The sequence below is a fragment of the Artibeus jamaicensis genome, unplaced genomic scaffold, assembly GCF_021234435.1.
Source record: "Artibeus jamaicensis isolate MK-2021 breed Jamaican fruit bat unplaced genomic scaffold, CSHL_Jam_final contig_786, whole genome shotgun sequence".
NCBI lineage: Eukaryota > Metazoa > Chordata > Mammalia > Chiroptera > Phyllostomidae > Artibeus > Artibeus jamaicensis.
In genome coordinates, this window is record NW_026521971.1 from 2,461,599 (window position 1) to 2,480,395 (window position 18,797).

The 18,797-nt window shown below is 44.3% G+C and overlaps 1 protein-coding gene, 1 non-coding gene and 1 pseudogene across 2 annotated transcripts in view; 2 read left to right on the top strand and 1 right to left on the bottom strand.

Annotated features, from left to right (window-relative positions):
- Positions 1-9,426: 9,426 nt before the first annotated feature.
- Positions 9,427-9,591, bottom strand: LOC119037725 (uncharacterized; annotated as a pseudogene).
- Positions 9,592-11,552: 1,961 nt separating this feature from the next.
- On the top strand, positions 11,553-11,692 carry LOC128628501 (small nucleolar RNA SNORA7). The gene has a single exon (XR_008392907.1). It is a non-coding gene; the product is annotated as a small nucleolar RNA SNORA7 (small nucleolar RNA).
- A 710-nt stretch (positions 11,693-12,402) lies between these two features.
- The window catches only part of HSPA4 (heat shock protein family A (Hsp70) member 4), a 35,682-nt gene continuing 29,287 nt past the window's right edge, over positions 12,403-18,797 (top strand). The window contains exon 1 of the mRNA XM_037129870.2: positions 12,403-12,796. Within this exon, the coding sequence (XP_036985765.2) occupies positions 12,690-12,796 (107 nt within the window). The 5' untranslated portion in view covers positions 12,403-12,689. The remainder of the gene's footprint in view (positions 12,797-18,797) is intronic.

Here is an 18,797-nt window from a genome sequence, read left to right on the forward strand (position 1 = left end):
TCCTTTGTCTCCCTCTCTCTGGCAATCAGTGATGCTCCCCGCACCATCTATCCCCATATACAACATTTATTTCAAAGTCCACCCAAGCCTATTTGGATTCCTAGCTCTCTAGTTTTCTGGGGCATAACACTTTCTGTCAGCACGTCAACACTGCAAGATAACTTCTGGGATGTGCTTCCAGTTCATGGTGACAGTCCTTTGAGACTGGGTGCTCGTGACCCTGTATTCCAAGTCATGCAGGACCAATCAGGGTCTCTTACCCGGGAATTTTGTATTAGAACCAGCGGTATTCGGTTTTTATCCCCGTGGAGGGCTGGGACTGAAGCCTGTTTACCCTGAGCTGAGGAGTAGCCAGAACGGAGACAGAAATCTCTTCTACGAAGAAAGGAGTTTATTAAGAAACTTTTAGTTAAAGGTCATAGAACCCTTGACTTAAGAGGTTTCATGCTTGCCTGAGTGTGTCCACAAAGCTCTCTTCATTGGTATCCCTGCTTCCCTAGTCTGTGCTGATGGGCCTCTGCATTAATGCCCACCATGTGACAGGTGTCCAGTACAGGAGTCCTCAGAGGGCCCGTCCAGGCCCCCCACTTCACAGTTCCCTGATAAGGATGAGCCCGGCTCCAGCATGACCATTTCTCCTCAACTGTTCCCCCTTGTTGCAGGGGTCCCCTCTCCTTGCCAGCAGCCTTCTTGAGCAGGGACTGGTGAAAGGGTCCAAGTCCAGCCACCTGTTCCATGGCACAGGGGACCTGGGGAAAACACATATTCCCTGTCGCATCAGACCACTTTCTGTTCTTGGTCTTTTCTTAGAGCCAGCTCACTCCAGCTCGCTTCTCCTTTGTTCATATTTGTCCCTCCTTTGTCAAAGGGGGAAATTGGCAAGCACGTTGCCTCGGCAGATGGAAACCCAAATGCAGAATGCGGGTCTCCCCTTCCCGCATGTGTCTCTCTCTAGTTTTTATAAGCGCCTCCCTTCTCAACTGTCTACCCTGGAGGGAGAGCAGCTCCCACCCCTCTCCTGCCGGAGGAGGGAGTCTCTTCTCGCCATGACACCGTCCTGCATTAGCCACTTCTGCAGAGACCGGAGGGTGGCTGGAGTGGGGAGGCTGGAAACCCTCGGTACTTCTGCCTCCTCTCTTCCGGGAATTGGCCGACTCCAATGACTGGCAATTTTCTTCAGGGCGTGGGTTAGTGAGCACTTTTTTGTTCTCACCCATGGGTTCTAATCATTCATTCTGGGACAACTGGGGAAAATCTCATGCAATGTTTTGTTAGAGCAACAACAATAATAACCATCTCTAATATTTCTTGAGCAATGGCTGTATATCAGGCAAAGGACATTTTATATTAACTGTCTTATTTAATCATCACACTGATCCTAGGCGGTAGGTCCTGTATGCCCCTTGTTTTCAGGTGAGGAAACCGAGGCGTATAGCCTAGTATCCACACGCCTAGTCGCCCAGGCAATGCGTGCTCGAGCAGGTGCTGCAGCCCACGCTCTGGAGCTGCAGGGCTGTAAGCCGTGTACTAGCCTCCTGCCCCCTGTACACACAGGGGAGGTGTGCTTGCCCATTGCTTGTTCAAGGTCATATTCCTTGAGTAGAATGACTACCACAAGGTATGGATGCACACTGTCCCCAAAATGCTTTCTAGAAAGACTGAGCCAGATCATAATGTCCCTTATATGTTAGGCAGTACTGGGTATTGTGGTTTGTCTTTTTTTTTCCAATATGGTATGAAAATGGAATTTTATTATTGTTTTAATTAGCATTTAAAAATATTCCAACTGAGATCGAACATTATATGTTTGTTGTTGGTATTTATTCTTTTTAAAAGTAGTTTATTTATTTTTAGGAAGGGAGGGAGAAAGAGGGGAAAGAAACATTGATGTGTGAGAGATACATTGATCGGTGGCCTCTCTGCATGACACCAAGTGGGGACCTGGCCACACGCAGGCACGTGCCCTGAGTGGAAATCAAACTGGTGACCTTTCTGTTCATAGGCTGGCGCTCTGTCCACTGAGCCACAGCAGCCAGGGCTGTAATTATTCTCTAGTGACCTTTGTCTTTTGATCTTTGGTACTTTTTTTCTGATTGACTTATGATAACTCTGTGTATATCAATAATGTTACCTCTTTGATGACATATATATTAAGAATATTTCTGCCCAAGTTGTCAAAAATTAACTTTTGTATTGTGGTAAAAAGTGTACACAATATAAATTTATCACTTTAACCATTTGAAGTGTACATTGGAGGGGCATTCAGTATATTCACAATGTTGTGCAATCATCACCATTATCAATTTCTAGACCTTTTTCATCATGCCAAACAGAAACTTTGTACCCATTGAAAAAATGACTCCAGATTCATCCCTCCCCACAGCCCAGGGCAAACTCTATTTTAAGTTCTATGAATTTGCTTGTTCTAGGTATCTCACGTGTATGGAATCGAACAGTAATTATCCTTCTGTGTCTGACTTTTTCACTTAGCAGAATGGTTTCAAGGTTTATTCATACTGTAGCATTTTTCAGAATTTCATCCTTTTATGGCTGAAGAATATTCCATTGTGTTTAGATGCCCATTGTGTTTATATGCCACATCTTCTTTACCCACTCATCTCTTGATGAACACTTGTCATGTTTCCACTGTTTGGCCATTGGGGATAATGCTGCTGTGAACACTGGTGTACAATGATCTATTTGGGTCTTTGCTTTCAGTTTCTTTCTCTTTTAAAGACTTTTTTTTTTATTTTTAGAGAGGGAAACGGTGGGGGGGGGGTGAAGAGAGGGAAACATCAATGTGTGGTTGCCTCTCATACGCCCCCTACTGGGAACCTGGCCTGCATCCCAGGCACGTGTCCTGACAGGGAATGGAGTCAGTGACCCTTGGGTTTGCAGGCCAGCACTCAATCCCCTGAGCCACACCAGCCAGGGCTATGCTTTCAGTTTCTTTGGATACATACATAGGGGTGGAATTTATCAATCATATGCTAATTCTATGCTTAACTTTTTAAAGAGAAAGTTTAATTTTTTTAAAGTTAAAAACAAAACAAAAATGTGCCCTGGCTGGTGTGGCTCAGTGGATTGAGTCCCAGCCTGCTAACCAAAAGGTCACCAGTTCAATTCTGGGTCAGAGCACATGCCTGGGTTGCAGGCCAGGTTCCCTAGTACGGGGTGTGTAAGTGGCAACCACACATCGATGTTTCTCTCCCTCTCTTCTCCCTCCCTTCCCTTCTCTCTAAAAATAAATAAAATCTTTAAAAAATGTTAAAAACATACAAATATGTATGATGAGGACATGTCAGTGCTTTATTTAACTCATTAATAAGGGACCAGCAGGACAGTAAAGCTGATTCAATGGAGAACTTAACGAAAGAATGCTGAAGTTAGATTGTTAAATTAAATACAAACTTTTACTGTTACACAAGGCAAAAACAGCATAATACTGGGGAGTATCTTTTCTACCAGACAGATCATCTGCACCTTTCCTGTACAAAAACCACTTGTAGCACTGAGGGCAGAGGGCAGATCAATGGAACAGAACAGAGAAGCCAGAAATCAGCCCACACCTTGATAGTCAATTAACACTCAGCAGAGGAAGTGGGCACATAAAATGGGCTAAAGATAGTTTATGCAGTTAATGGTGTTGGGAAAATTGGACAAGTACGTGATGAAAAGTGAAACTAGACCACCTTCTTACACCACACACAAGAATAAATTCAAAATGGATCAAAGACTTAAACGTTAGACCTGAAACCATAAAAGTCCTAGAAGGAAACATAGACAGCAAAATCTCAGACATTGCTTACAGCAATTTTTTAAAAAGATTTTATATATTTATCTTTACAGGGGAAGGGAAGGAGAGAGAGGGAGAGAAGCATCAATGTATGGTTGCCTCTTGTGCGTCCCCTGCTGGGAATTGGCCTGCAGGGAACCGGCCTACTTGCAGCAAATTTTTATTAGATATACCTCCCCAGGCAAGGGACACAAAAGAAAAAATACACAAATGGGACTACATCAAACTAAAAAGGTTTTGCACAGCAAAGGGAATCATCGACAATATAAAAAACACAACCCACAGAATGGGAGAACATATTTGCTGATACATCTGATAAGTGATTAATATTCAAAATTTATAAAGCACTTACAAAATGTAACACCAAAAAAACCCCCACCTCAATTAAAAATTGGTCAAAGGCCCTGGCTGGCGTAGCTCAGTGGATTGAGCACGGGCCTGTGAACCAAAGGATCGCGGTTCGATTCCCAGTCAGGGCACATGCCTGGGTTGCAGGCCAGTTCCCAGCAGGGGATGCACAAGAAGCAACCACACACTGATATTTCTCTCCCTCTCTCCTTCCCTTCCCCTCTAAAGATAAATAAATAAAATCTTTAAAAAAAATGGTCAAAGGACCTGAATAGACAGTTCTCCAAAGAGGACATACAGAGGGCCAACAGACATAGGAAAAGATGCTCAATGTCACTAATCATCAGAGAAATGCAAATGAAAACCACAGTGAGATACCATCTCACACCTGTCAGAATGGCTGTCATCAATAAATCAACAAAAAACAAGTGCTGGCGAGGGTGTGGAGGAAGGGGAACCCTTCTGTAATGCTGGTGGGACTGCAGACTGGTGCAGCCACTGTGGAAAGCAGTATGGAGACACCTCAAAAAATTAAAAATGGATCTGCCTTTTGACTCAGGAAGCCCACTTCTGGGAATATATCTGAAGGGACCCAAAGCACTAATTTAAAAGAACATAAGCACCCCTATGTTCATTGCAGCGTTATTTACAATTGCCAAGACATGGAAGCAGCCCAAGTGTCTGTCAGTAGATGAATGGATAAAACAACTGTGGGACATTTACATAATGGAATTCTACTTGGCTGTAAAAAAGAAATTTTTACCCTTTGCAACAGTATGGATGGACCTGGAGAACATTATTTTGAGTGAAATAAGCCAGTTAGAGAAAGACAACTACCATATGATTTAACTTATGTGTGAATCTAATGAACAAACTGAACCAAGAAGCTAAACAGAGACAGACTCATAGATGAAGAACAGGTGACAGCTAGTGGGGCGGGGAGGTTAGGGGGTGGAGGGATTGAGCAAAAAGGAAAAAGGGACTCAAAATGTGCTGATTGCTGGGGGGAGGGGGTATAAGGCAACTAAATGGTAATGGAAAAATATAATAAAGATTCAATTAAAAAATAATATAAAATTTTATCCAAATTGATTAGCTAATGTGTCAACATCACCATCTACATGGCATAGACTGAAATGCCATGTATCATATATTAAATTCTCATACTTGAATTTGTTTCTGGACTTTGACTTCTCTCTTTGTCCTTTATACTGCCAGTATCACAGCTGTAATTATTACTGCTTAATTATACTGTGTTCTTCTTGCAGCTCTGATAGGATGGCTCTGCTACTACTAGCAACCACGCCTTGGGTCAGAGTTACTCCTCACAGAGGTGGGGTAAGGGTCACCAGCCTTGTTTTACCAGTAGCTTCAACTCTCGAAGTTGCAGTGAAACTCTGTTACATTGAGGAAATCCCATTGAAAATCTTAAAGGTAGAGGACACTCACCTGCGGAACATGAAAGTGGGAGGGCAGGCGGGGAAGCTCATTTGGTCATGGACTTCCTCTCAATCCTGTGGTTATGTTTTCTGTTCATTTACATGGAGGTGGCAGATTGTCGCTGTGGTCCCCATCTTTGGGAGGGATTTTACTTTTAGAGAAGCCCTCTGAAAATGCACGAGCGAGAAGGCCTAGGGAGGCATTTTTGGCACTCCACTGGCATTATAAGGACTGGAAGAGATGTGTCAGTGCAGGGGGGCCTTTCGGGGCCCCAGGATCTCCTCTGACTTAGAGGTAAGGCGGAGGAGCCGGAGAGCAACGTGCTGCTTCCTCCAACTACTCTCCATAGCTGCTAATGCAACACTATTGTGACCAAAAAAGACATCGTTGCTGGCGCTGGCTGGTGCTGGCTGCTGAACCCAGTGAGCCTCTCTAGCTGGAATCTTTCAGGTTACTGCTCTTTCTCCAGAAATAAACTTTTGCCTTTAGTGGAAATAGCATCAAATATATTCATATCTAACAGCATTCTTAAAGGGCCAGTAACCCAGTCTTGAAAAATGACTTATTAACTCCATTTCTATTCTCTGCTGAGCACATTCAGCCCTCTGTATTCACAGTGCAGCGTCCATGGGTTCAACCAACCCAGACTAAAAATATTTTTTAAAAGGTTATGTTGTTGCTGACACGTACTAGGTAGTTAGGCCTGCTGCCATTGAGTCTGTACTGAATATGTACAGCCTGTGTTTCTTGTCATTCTCCCCTAAATAATACAGTAGCATAACTATTGACACAGCATTTACATTGTGCTCAACATAAGTAATCTAGAGATGATTTAAAGTACACGTATACGGGAAGATGTACACAGGTGATGGGCAAATACTACACAAGGCTTTTTAAAAAAAAATTTTTTTATTGATTATGCTGTTACAGTTGTTCTATTCCCCCCTTCATTCCCCTCCACCCTACCCCCCCATCCCCACCATTCCCCCCCTTTAGTTCATGACCATGTGTCTCAAGTCCTTTAGAGTCTATATTTCCCATGCTATTCTTGCCCCCCCTTCTATTTTCTATCTACTGTCTATGCTACTTATTTTCTGTACCTTCTCCCCCCTTCTCCTCCTCCCACTCCCCTGTTGCTAACCCTCCTTGAGATCTTCATTTCTATGTTTCCACTCCTGATCTAGCTGTCCTTTTAGTTTGCTTTCATTTTAGGTGTGGTTGTTAATAACTGTGAGTTTGTTAAGAGACCTTACAGGCAAGAAGGGGCTGGAAAGAGGTATTCCAAGTCATGAAATCCAAAGACCTACAACCAAGATTGCTCTATTCAGCAAAACTTTCATTTAGAATGGAAGGACAGATAAGGTGCTTCTCAGATAAGATCAAATTCAAGGAGTTCATCATCACCAAGCCCTTATTATATGAAATGTTAAAGGGACTTATCTAAGGCTTTTTTTTTAAAGATTTTATTTATTTATTCATCTTTAGAGGGGAAGAGAAGGAGAGAGGGAGAGAAACATCAATGTACGGTTGCCTTTCGTGCGTCCCCTGCTGGAAACTGGCCTGCAGGGAACCAGCCTGCATCCCTGGCATGTGCCCCAACCAGGAATCGAACCGCGACTGTCTGGTTCGCAGGCCTGCGCTCAATCCACTGAGCTACACCAGCCAGGGCCTACACAAGGCTTTAAGTATTTGTGGACTTAAGTATTTAGGCATCTGTGGGGGCCTTGAAACTAACCAAGCCCTTGGAACTAACCAGGGGACAACTGTCTTTCCAATGTCTTCACAGTGGCAACTTCTTTCGCTCACCTTTTCCAGGCTCGTCTTTGTCTCGTCTAGAAAAGAAACTCTGATGCTTCCAGTGAGCTCAGATGCCCTCTTCTCCTGTTTCAGCCTGTGCTGCCGCCTTCTGCACTAGGGTCAGATTCCTGTGCCACTGCCCGGAAAACACGTTAGTCATGCTCCTCCGAGTCAGGGCTTCCGCTGCTGGCATTCAGGTGTCGAGCTGTAATCACTGGTGATATATTTAGATTTTTAGCTCATATTGCATTTGAACATTAAATATATGTCAACAAGACAGTAAATGGCCCTCCTTTGGTTGGGAAGCAGTGTTTGGGCAGAATGCCACAACGACTTGTTCACAGTAACACTGATTCTTCGGCAGTTTACAGATGTTCATGGTCCAGATTCCTCTTTAACCAGGAAAAGTGAATTATTATCAGAGGCCATGGCAGCTTTTGAAGTCATTGTCTTTGAGTCTCAGAGCACAAAGTAAAGAGCATTCTGAGACAAATGACACCTCTGAAGAGAAACCAGCATTAGGAGTTCTGATAGATTTGATAATTAAAACAAAAGATGGTAGAGAGAAAGCTTTGTAATTTGTACAAACAAGATGGCAGCTGCTACTGCGGCAGGATAACTCCCTGGGGGTGGGGCGGGGTTGTGGGGGCAGGTGGGGAGTCCCTTCATGCTTTAGACGGGACAAGCCAGAGCAACACGGCTGAACAGGCCAGAGTCATCTTTCTGCTCTCAACAGACCAGACCAACAGGCAGGACTTTGGGGTGGAGCTGGAATGCCAGCTGCTCTCGGAGGAAAGCTGTGTCTGGGACTGGTTGAAGGGAGGGTGGAGCTGGTGGATAAGGAGGTTGTGAGTCAGGCCAGGAAAATTTTGAATGCTCAAGGGACCTAGATGAAAGGGTTAAATTTTCATGATCATATCGGCTTGTATGGCTTGGGGAAATCTGGGGGGAGTTCATCCAGTGTTTTTGAAAAAGTATCCATCATGTTATTTTAGATTATATTTATTTTTTTTATTTTTAGAGACAGGGGAAGGGAGGTAGAGAGGGAGAAACATCGATGTGTAAGGGACACATTAATTGGTCTCCTCTCGCACGTCCCCAGCTGGGGACCCTGCTGCAACCCAGGCATGTGCCCCAGTCCAAAATTGAACCAGCAACCTTTCAGTTCGCAGGCAGGCCAGCACTATCTTCACTGAGCCACACCAGCCAGGGCTTATCCAACATTTTAAGATTACAAAGAGGTAAAGAGTTTGGACTGGTAATAATGGAGACCATATGTATCGGTGTAATCACCCTGAATAAGGGCAAAACGTGGGCTTTGGAGAAGGACCTCAGAATGAGATCACAGTGGCACTGTGAAAACAGACAGTGTGATCGGGTAAAGAGAGACTGACCCTAGGATCTCACCAATTTGGAGTCAGAAGTGAACTGTAACCGCAGTTTCTGTATCAGAACAGCATATGATTAGACAAGCACTTGCGGGGGAAAAGCAAAGGCTAACCTGTGTTCTACTGCTCTGTAAGTACTACTGGTTATATTCATACTTGTATTTACGATGAAACAAAGTGACACGGGCTTTCTATAGGATGTTTTGGAGCCTTTAAAATGGTAACATTAACCTGTTGATGTTTCATGGCACACTGTTCAGGGGAATGCAAATTGAGAAAGGCTGATTTAACCTAATGTTGAAAAAGGCATGACCAAATTCACCATCGTATACAAGGAAAACATCGAAAGGGAGGAAAGTGTCCCAAAACATCAATAGTGAATGTTTCTGGTTGAATTATTTCTTTTACTTCTTTTCCATTATTTACTTTAATGAACCTCTATAAGGAACATGAATTTAAAAACAGCAGTGATGTAGTTGTAGGAAACCCACGTTGAAGTCAGAGTTTTAAAAGCTGTGTGACCTTGAACAGTTTCCTCAACCTCAACAAGTCCCAGTCTTCTCATCTGTAACATTGGAAAATGCCTACCCAATGGGTTTGCTATGAAGATTAAATAAATTATGGTGTCCACATCACTCAGCACAATGTCTGGGTGTCTACAGCACATACTGTAGATAAGAAATTGGAACATAAAGAGACATGGATCTGCCTTTTTGCTAGCTTATCTGAAGGCTAGGGAGGTAGGATATAGTAATTATTATTGAGTGATTGGAGTTTTGAACAGATACTACACTTGATCTTAGCCAAGAAGCTAGAATCGATAAGTGATCAGAGTTTTAGAGGGTATGATGGGGTGCTGGTTTGATGGAGGGCACCAGTCCACTCACTCTGACATCCGGGAGACCAGAAAGCACCATTACTGGAGCTTTTAGCTTTCCCCGAAGAAGACTGCAGAGGCTACTCCAGAGTGTGGGACCATATTGGCGGCGATGATTATGAATTCTCATCCGAGCACCTTCTGTCTCATGGTGAGCAGCCTACAAATACTGAATTTTTAAAACAAGCAAGCAAGCAAGCAAGCAAGCAAACAAACACCTTCATACACCCTCTGGATTGCTTGGAACTAAATTTAACCATTGTACCAGAGAAAGGCATTTAACAACCTCCATTTTCTAATGCCCTCAGAATAACTCTGCTGAATGGAAAGAACTTGTGCTTCAACCCCAGTGCCTTGCACATTATTCTGGCAACTTCGTTGCTTCACAGTTATGATTCTTGGAAACTTGTCGTAAAGATTCTTCAGAATTCTTAAATACTTTTTTTCTGACTTCATTTATTTAAATACCCCGGAATAGCCTCTCGAACTATAAGTTTGACATCCAGGAAACTATTTATAGCAGGATGAGTACTCTCTGTGACTGATGTTAATGTTTTATTTTGAGAAGGACAAATCCTTAAAAAGATTGATAGGGTTGATGGTATTTTAAACTGAAAGCTGTGCCAAGGCAATTATGGCAAGTGGATATGAAATCGGAACACAAAGAGATATTGGTGTGCTTTCTGCCAGTTTAGCTAAAGGCTGGGGAGGCCTCCCACAAGACAGAGCCTGCAAGCCAGACTTAGTGATCTTATTAGGTGGGTCAGGCACTGCAGCCCAGGGGGGCCTGGCCTCTGCTCAGCGTTAAATAACCCAGAGTAGACTAATGGATACAGACCGTCATAATTAAAGTCAATACTTCCCTTGTTGTTATTGATATCCCTCTAGGCAGGAGAAAAACAGGAGCTAGAGGATGGAAGGTCAAAGTCAACCTAACTTGTAAAAAAATATATAACTTTGGCTGTGGCTGGTATAGGTCAGTGGATTGAGCGTGAACTGTGATTACTTTGATCTAGAGTAATCAACCAAAAGGTTGCTAGTTTGATTCCCAGTCAGGGTAATAGGGGACTTAAGAGTTGGAAATTTTTAGTTTAAATAATAGCTAATAAACTTAGTAATCAATGCATGTAAAAGCTTTTGTTCCAGGAACTGAAGGTATGACCCACCCTGACTCCAGGAGACCATAAGCAGTTCCACCTTTATTTCTGAGTGGGACTGTACGCAGTTCAAGATGGTATCTGAGCCACTGTACTCCAGGGTGTGATGACCACGCACAGGACACAGCTTAAGACCAGAGCATAGGACAAGAACGCTGGATTTTTTCTAATTCAATTAACTTTTTCCTGAATTTCAAAACCTCTCACCACACCTTGTTTATTTCCTGCTATAAAAACCGTGGCCTGGAAAGAAAAGATGGTCTGTTAGGGTGTGAACCCGCCACTTTGTCAGGTCGCCGGCAGTCTGAATAAAGCGCCCATAAAGATTCAATCCCTGTCTCTGCTTATTGGGCTTGGTAGTAACAGGCAGCCCGAACTCTGGCATCTTTTCCTGCTTCAAGGGCACATACCTGGTTTGTGGGCCAGGTCCCCAGCCGGGGCTACCATGAACAGCAACCACACATTGATGTTTCTCCCCCCCTCTTTAAAAAATAAATTAAATAAAAAAAATACAACTCTAGGTTCTGGGGGCCCTTAAAAGATAGAATCACAAAGTAAATATTCAGAACAAGAAATTACAACAAATTACTGGAGACCTGGAGATTCAGATTCCCCTTCTTCTGAAATCTCATTAAGCAATTTATCAGATATGCTTATTACACAGAATTGCTTCGTGAGAGCCTTCCCCTAGGCACCTGGAACACTAACTCTAAGCCACGCCCTGTTCTCTCAGGTCCCTTTAAGATTCATTAGTCCCAGGATCAAGGTCTGGAGAGTGGGTAATTTCTGCCAGTTTTGAAACCGGGAGGGAAAGCAAGCCTGGCAGAGGTACCCATTCCATTCCCCGCTTGCTTAGTCGCTGGTGATTGGAAGACACTCTACAACGTTAAAAAAAATTCATTAGCTTCGTGTAATTCTAACACTTTACTGGCTGGTAGCTTATTAACTACGTCTCTTGCATCCAATTCAGGGCAGGTTCTTGGAATATGTTAGGGATTAAAAGGTTTAAGTCCTGTAGACCCCCCAGTCTCATCTAAGGACAGGAGTGGTTTAGAGAACCCTGAAATGCTGAAGGGGAAAAAAAAAAACCAAACCCCACAAGGCGGTGGGATTGAGTAGATTCCTTCCCTCTGTCGGGGAGGGCGCTGTCTTTAATTTTGATTCTGCTAGATTTAAGGCCCTACTCCGGGCCGTGTTGTTACAGCTGCCCTCGCCTCAACCAGCCAATCTCGCTCCCATTTTCGGGTCCCAACACAAACTGAGGCGCAGGAAGTCCCACCACCGGTAGTTTCTTTTGATGTAAAGAAAAACGGCGAAGCAGGCCAGAGGCACTTCCTCACTACTTTGCTTACAAGCCGGCTACCCACTCTCCTTTCTTTTGGAAGGAGAGGTTTTTTACTGCTTTCTGCCTTCGTGAAAGGCAGCTGCAGCACATTCCATGCGCATGTTGTTACTCAGCTCCGCCTCTCAACCATTTTCTACCCTCCAGGGTTGTCTTGCCTGGACATGACGTACGCTTGTACGTAACTGGAGGGCGGGACCTCAAAAGGAAAAACGTTTGAGCCGAGGTCTCGCGAGAACATTTCTTTCCTTCTCAGTTCTCGCTCCGCAGCTTCATTCTCGTCGCAACGAGATCTTTCGAGATCTTCTCCGCCCCCGCTACCCGGCGCTTCCACTGTGGCCGCTCAGCCGGAGCCGGCCCGGGCAGCACGCTGTGCAGCGGATCCATTTAAGAGGCCCTAGGCCCTCGCGTGGGCACCCCCACGTCCCCACTAACACCGGTCCCCTGGCCTACGCGGCCCGCTCTCCGCGCTCCAGCCCCACCGAGGTCTGTGTCCTGTCTCGCCGGCCGGACCCGGGCTCGAGCCCGAGCTTTAGCTGGCGCCATGTCGGTGGTAGGCATAGACCTCGGCTTCCAGAGCTGCTACGTTGCTGTGGCACGCGCCGGCGGCATCGAGACCATAGCTAATGAGTACAGCGACCGCTGCACGCCGTAAGTGTGGGCCAGGCCGGCCGCGTGAGCTGGGGGATTGGGGTGGTACCAGTTCGGCTCTGCGACCCTCGCGGCTGGAGAACACGGGCCGGGGAGTCATATCCGTTCCGAGCCAGAGGCTCGGGGGTAGGGGACCCCCACTGGGTGCCAGGTTACTAATTGTCACGACTTGCCGCGTGGGTCTGCGCCAGGAGCGAGGCCTTTTTCCGGTAGCTCGCCAGCTAAGGGAAGGCTGTGAACTGGTACTCGGACCAGCGGAGAGCCCCCCGGGTAGGAGCTGGAGGGAAGGCAGGTCTGGGATTTAGGGTGGACCGGGATACTCTTCCAGCAGGGAGAGATCAGGCGCAGGGCACACTGACGTTTCTTGAACTTAACACAGAGTTCGTAGCTTTGCACACAGCAGGCACTTAAAAGTTGAACGGGTGCTGTCGTCTGCCGGCAGTAAGGAGGTGAAGCGGCCGGAGTCCCACGTGAGTGGGGGCGGGGCGGCGCCCGGAAGCTGGGGAGCAGGAGAACCTGCGCCTCGGCTGCGGGAGGACCAGGGTTCTTAGTTTGGGGTGGTGATATAACAGACACCGGGAAAGGACTTAATAAAATTGATTCTGTGTCCATACACTTGCATTCACTTTGTTTTCTCACATCCTTTCAGTATATTGAACTATGGGTCATTCTCTGCTATTCTGTGCGCATCCTCTTACACAGTAATACATTCCAACCAGCGTGTTGGCTGCAATTGCTATTTATTTATTTATTTATTTATTTATTTATTTATTTTCATACTTTTGAGAGGGAGGGAGAGAGGAAGGAGAGAAACAAACATAGATTTGTTGTTCTACTGATTTATGCATTCATTGGTTGATTCTTGTATGTGCCCTGTCAGTGATGAACTGCAACCTAAGACTGCACTCTGAGTACCCTACCTTGCCCAGGACTAGGCCACAGTTAATGAATGACTCGGGCTCACTTTCACTTGTAGAACCTGTAGTAAATTATGGGACCAGTACAGACACAGTTATAAAAAGTCATAACTCACCCAGGTCTTGTCTTAGAGTAAAATAATCTGCTTTTTGAGTACACAGAGAAACCTTTCAGTCCACTGTCTACCTCTTGGACAAAATCTTTCAAGCTTTATACTATTTGCTAGGTTCTCAGTGTGGCAGTTCATGGGCACGTGTTCATCCTAAAGTGCAGTTTTCACCCCGACTTTTGTCATGCTTCTTAAGCAGATTGTTAGTCAAACTAGTATCCGGTCTCCTAGCCTGATCTTTGCTATCTAGAGGGATCACAACATTTCCCTTCCACTTATCAAATTTCTGCCTCTTATTTTAAAAGATTTTACTTATTTATCTTTAGAGGGGAAGGGAAGGAGAGGGAGAGAAATATCAATGTATGGTTGCTTCTTGTGCATTCCCTGCTGGGAACTGGCCTGCAACCCAGGCATGTGCCCTGACTGGGAATCGAACTGCCATCCTTTGGTTCGCAGGCCCATGCTCAATCCACTGAGGTACACCAGCCGGGGCTCTGCCCCTTATTTTAGAGCTAACCCAGGTGCTTTCCCTAAAAACCCACCCCAGATCCCCAAATGAACTTTGATGGTCCTTTGTTATTTTGTTTTTAGTTTTTAACAGCTTTATTGAGATATAATTTAAAGTGTGCAGTTAGATTGAGTTTGTGTAGTCACAAATTTGTGCAACAATCAATTTTAAAAGATTTTCATCAGTCCCCAAAGCATACATCCTACTCCCCTTGCCCCTGGCTGTTTTTGTAGTTTTTAACAATGGGTATGTTCTGATTTGTGTTTCCAGGGAAGTGTATTGTATATTGAAACTATTTGTAAAGCATTAACGTTTGTTTTTAAGTATTTAAGCATTAATTTCCTACATGATACTGTCTTCCTCTCTGGATCCTAGTTTTCTTCATTGGTAAAGAGCTGGAGAGCTTGAGTTGGTTGCATAACATCTTGGTTCTTTCTTGCCTAGAATTGAACAGACTTTGCCAGAGGGAAGAGAATCCCAGATACCAGAGCCAGCGGTGTTCCTGTCCTTTCTTTTAGGCTGTTACCTTAGGCTCTAAATTTTTAAAAGACAAACAGCAATTGATTGCCACAATTTTAACATAAATTCCATTATTTAAAACTGAGTTCTTTAAAGAACTTAATGTTTCCATTTCACAATTAAATATGTCTCACAGACTAAGTGACCAGATACAGTATGTAATTGTGATAAAATGCTTTTTAAATACTTTAAGTGATATATTAACTTGTATGTTTTCTTGTGTATTTCCCTTATATTTTATTTTTTATTCCTCAGGAACTTACAGGGATGCCATACACCCAAATAATTTTTTAAAAAATATCTTCACCAGAGGATAGTTTTCATTGCTTTGAGAGGGGAGGAGGGGAATGTCAGTGTGAGAGAGAAACATTGTTGGTTGCCTTCTCATATGATCCCTGACCAGGAATCAGACCTGGGGCCTTTTGGTTTATGGGCTGGTGCTCCAACCAACTGAGACACACCAGCCAGGGCCAAGTAAATTTTTTTTTTTAAAGATTTTTATTTATTTATATATAGAGAGGGGAAAGGAGGGAGAAAGAGAGGGAGCGAAACATCTGTGTGTGGTTGCCTCTCACATGGCCCGCACTGGGGACCTGGTCTGCAACCCAGGCATTAAGTTGTCCTGACTGGGAATTGAACTGGTTCACAGCCCGAGCTCATTCCACTGAGCTACACCAGCCAGGGCCCAAGTAATTTTTTTGAACAGATTTTGATTAGCTGAGATTTCTGTGGAGGTGTCTGTCTGACTAAGTAACATGGGAGTGAGAGAGGCTGGTCTTTTGTAGTGGTTATGGAACAGTGGTTTCATCCCTTAGATAAACAGACTGCTGTGCGTGTCTTTTACTGTGAGAGTAGAGTGGGTTCTGAGGGTTAGCTATGATGAAATTACCTTATTTCTTTCCTTTTTTTAAAGGTTGTATTTATTTATTTTTAGAGAGAGGTGAAAGGAGGGAGAAAGAGGAGGAGAAACATCAATGGTTGACTCTGGAGCGCCCCTGCTGGAGACCTGGCCCACAACCCAGGCATGTGAGCGCCCAACTGAGCTTGACCAGGCATGGGAATAGAACTGGCGACCCTTTGGTTCACAGGCTGGCGCTCAATCCACTGAGCTACATCAGCCAGGGCTGGATTCAGTTTTTGAGGAACTAGCTGAGTCTTACCCAGAAGAGTCACTTGCTTCCCCACCAAATTTAGGTTTCTTTTACTTTAGTAAATATGCCAGCCATTGTGCTAACCACTGGAAGTGTCCTGATGATGAATAAACAAGATCGCACCATCATGGATGCTAAACAAACATATGTGACTGCTTACTGTGGGAAGGGCCCTGGTGGGAAAGTAGAGGGCACAACGACACGGGGACCTAATTCAAATTGTATGTGGGGTGGGGATGGAAGGTGCTCTTTTTTTAAGATTTTATTTATTGCCCTAACTGGTGTGGCTCAGTTGGTATTGGCCCACAAAGTGAAAGGTCATGGGTTCGATTCCCAGTCAGGGTGCACGTGTGGGTTGTAGGTTTGGTCCCCAGTGCATATGAGAGACAGCCAACTGATTGATGATTCTTTCTCACACTGATGTTTCTTACCCCTCCTCCCTCCCTCCCCCCTCTCTAAAAATAAATAGAATCTTTTTTAAAAGAAGTGCCATTTATGCACCCCTGTGTTCATTGCAGTGTTAATCACAATAGCCAAGATTTGGAAGCAGTCCAAGTCTCCGTCAGTAGAAGAGTGGATAAAAAAGCCATGGTATACTTATACATTGGAACACTACTGGGCCATAAAAAAAAAAAAAGGAGCTCTTACCTCGGGTGACAGCAGGATGAACCTGAAGAGCATTATGCTAAGTGAAATAAGCCAGTCAGAGAAAGACAAATACCATACGATTTCACCCATATGTGGGATCCAGTGATCAAAATAAACCAATCGAATAGAAACAGACTCACGGAGAACAGACTGACCGCTGTCAGAGGGGAGAGGTGTTACAGGGTTGGGTGAGAGAGGTGAAGGGATTGGGCAGAAACCAAACCAAACCCCAACCCAATCTACAGACACAGACATAGAGTGATGACCAGAGGGAATGGGGTGGGAGGAGGTAGAAGAGGGTATGGGGGGTAAAAAGGTGATGGAAGGAGATGTGACTGGGGTGGTGAGCACAAAGTACACAGATGATGGGTTACAGGATTATATACCTGGTATGTATATAATTTTATTTAGCAGTGCCACCCCAGTAAATCCAATAAAGAAAAGTGTCATTTAGCCTGATAGCTGGGGGGTGAGTAGGAATTTATCATGGCAGTGAGGGGCCTGAGGAGAGCTGTTCCGGGTGGAAGGGACAGCAGGTGGGCGAGGAAGACCTGCTGCAGGAAGAGCTTGGCCCACCTGACGGACTCAAAGGGTGACAGCTCCTGGGAGGTGAATGTGGAGAGGAGTTAGGCAGGCAGACTAGAGTATGGCGAAGCTTTGTGAACAATGGACTTTTATTTAGGTGCCGTGGCGTGATCTGACATCTTAACTTTTTGATGGAGCAAGGATTTATGTGAGGTAGGCAACAGAAGAAGCAGGGTGATGACTAGGAGGCTATTGCGCTATTTATATTTAGTCCATGTGGGAATGGGCGTTGCTCTCCAGTAGCGTGGTAGCATGGGGGAGATGTGTGGGCGGGTTTGAGATAAACTTTTTTTTTTTTAAGATTTTATTTCCAGAGGGGAAGGGAGGGAGAAACATGGATTGGATACCTCTCATGCACCTGCAACCCAGGCCTGTGCTCTGATCGGAAATGGAGCCTGCGAACTTTTGGTTCACAGGCCGGCACTCAGTCTGCTGAGCCACATCAGCCAGGGCTGTCGATGTTTTTTGAGTATAGACTTGGAAAGTCTATTTTATATTAGTTGGATTATTAGAGTAGAAAGGGTACAACCTTAAAGCTTTTTTGCAATAAATGTTTTTGGACTATTGCTTGGTTTATACTTTCCAAAATGAACAATTTATAGAGTAGAAATGAATCATGAAAATAATTCCATTGCCCTGGCTAGGTTGCTCAGTTGGAGTGTCATGCCATACACGCAAAGGTTGTGGGTGTGATTCCCGATCAGGGCACCTACTGTGTTGGCCAAAAAGTCCGTTAGGTTTTTTTTTGTGCTATGGCTATAGTAGTGCTTGGTTGTCTTTAACTTCATTCAGAACAGTTTGTTAGGTTGTGTTGTGACAGCTGTGATAACAGTGTGCATTAAAAAAAACTTAACCAAATTGGTGAATTTTTGTGCAGCCATTTTAATATTGAAAATGAAAGAAAATATGCAACATTTTTGGTGTACTATGATTATTTCAAGAAAGATAAAAATACAGAAACTCAAAAGATTTGCTCAGTGTATGGATAAGGTGCTGTGAGTGATCAAACATGTCAAAAGTGATTTGCAAAGTTTCTTGGTACTATTGACATTTCGGCCAAAAACCGTAATTGGCTGTGGGGCTGTCTTATGCATTAGGAGATGTTTAGCAGCACCCCTGGCCTCTACCCACTAGAAATCAAAGTGGGAGATTGCCGACATATTCAGAATATCTAAATCAATAAAGTTATTGGTAAAAAGAAAAAATGTGTCTTTTATGGAAAAAATTATACGGACTTTTTGGCCAACCCAGTATCTAAGGTGCCTGTTCAGTCCCTGGTCTGGGTGCATATGGGAGGCAACCAATTGATGTTTGTTCTCTCTCTCTTTGTTTCTTTCTTTCTCTCTCCCTCGCCCTCTCTAAAATCAGTAAGTATATCCTCAAGTGAGGATTAAAAAGAAGAAAATTCTGTGTTTGAATTCTTTATTACAATTCTTCACACGCAGTTTCAGGTGTACAGCACAGTGCTTATGCAATCATACACTTCACTAAGAGCTCCCCCCATATTTCCAGTACCCACCTGGTGCCATATGGTCACTAAATATTATTCACTGTACGTCCTAT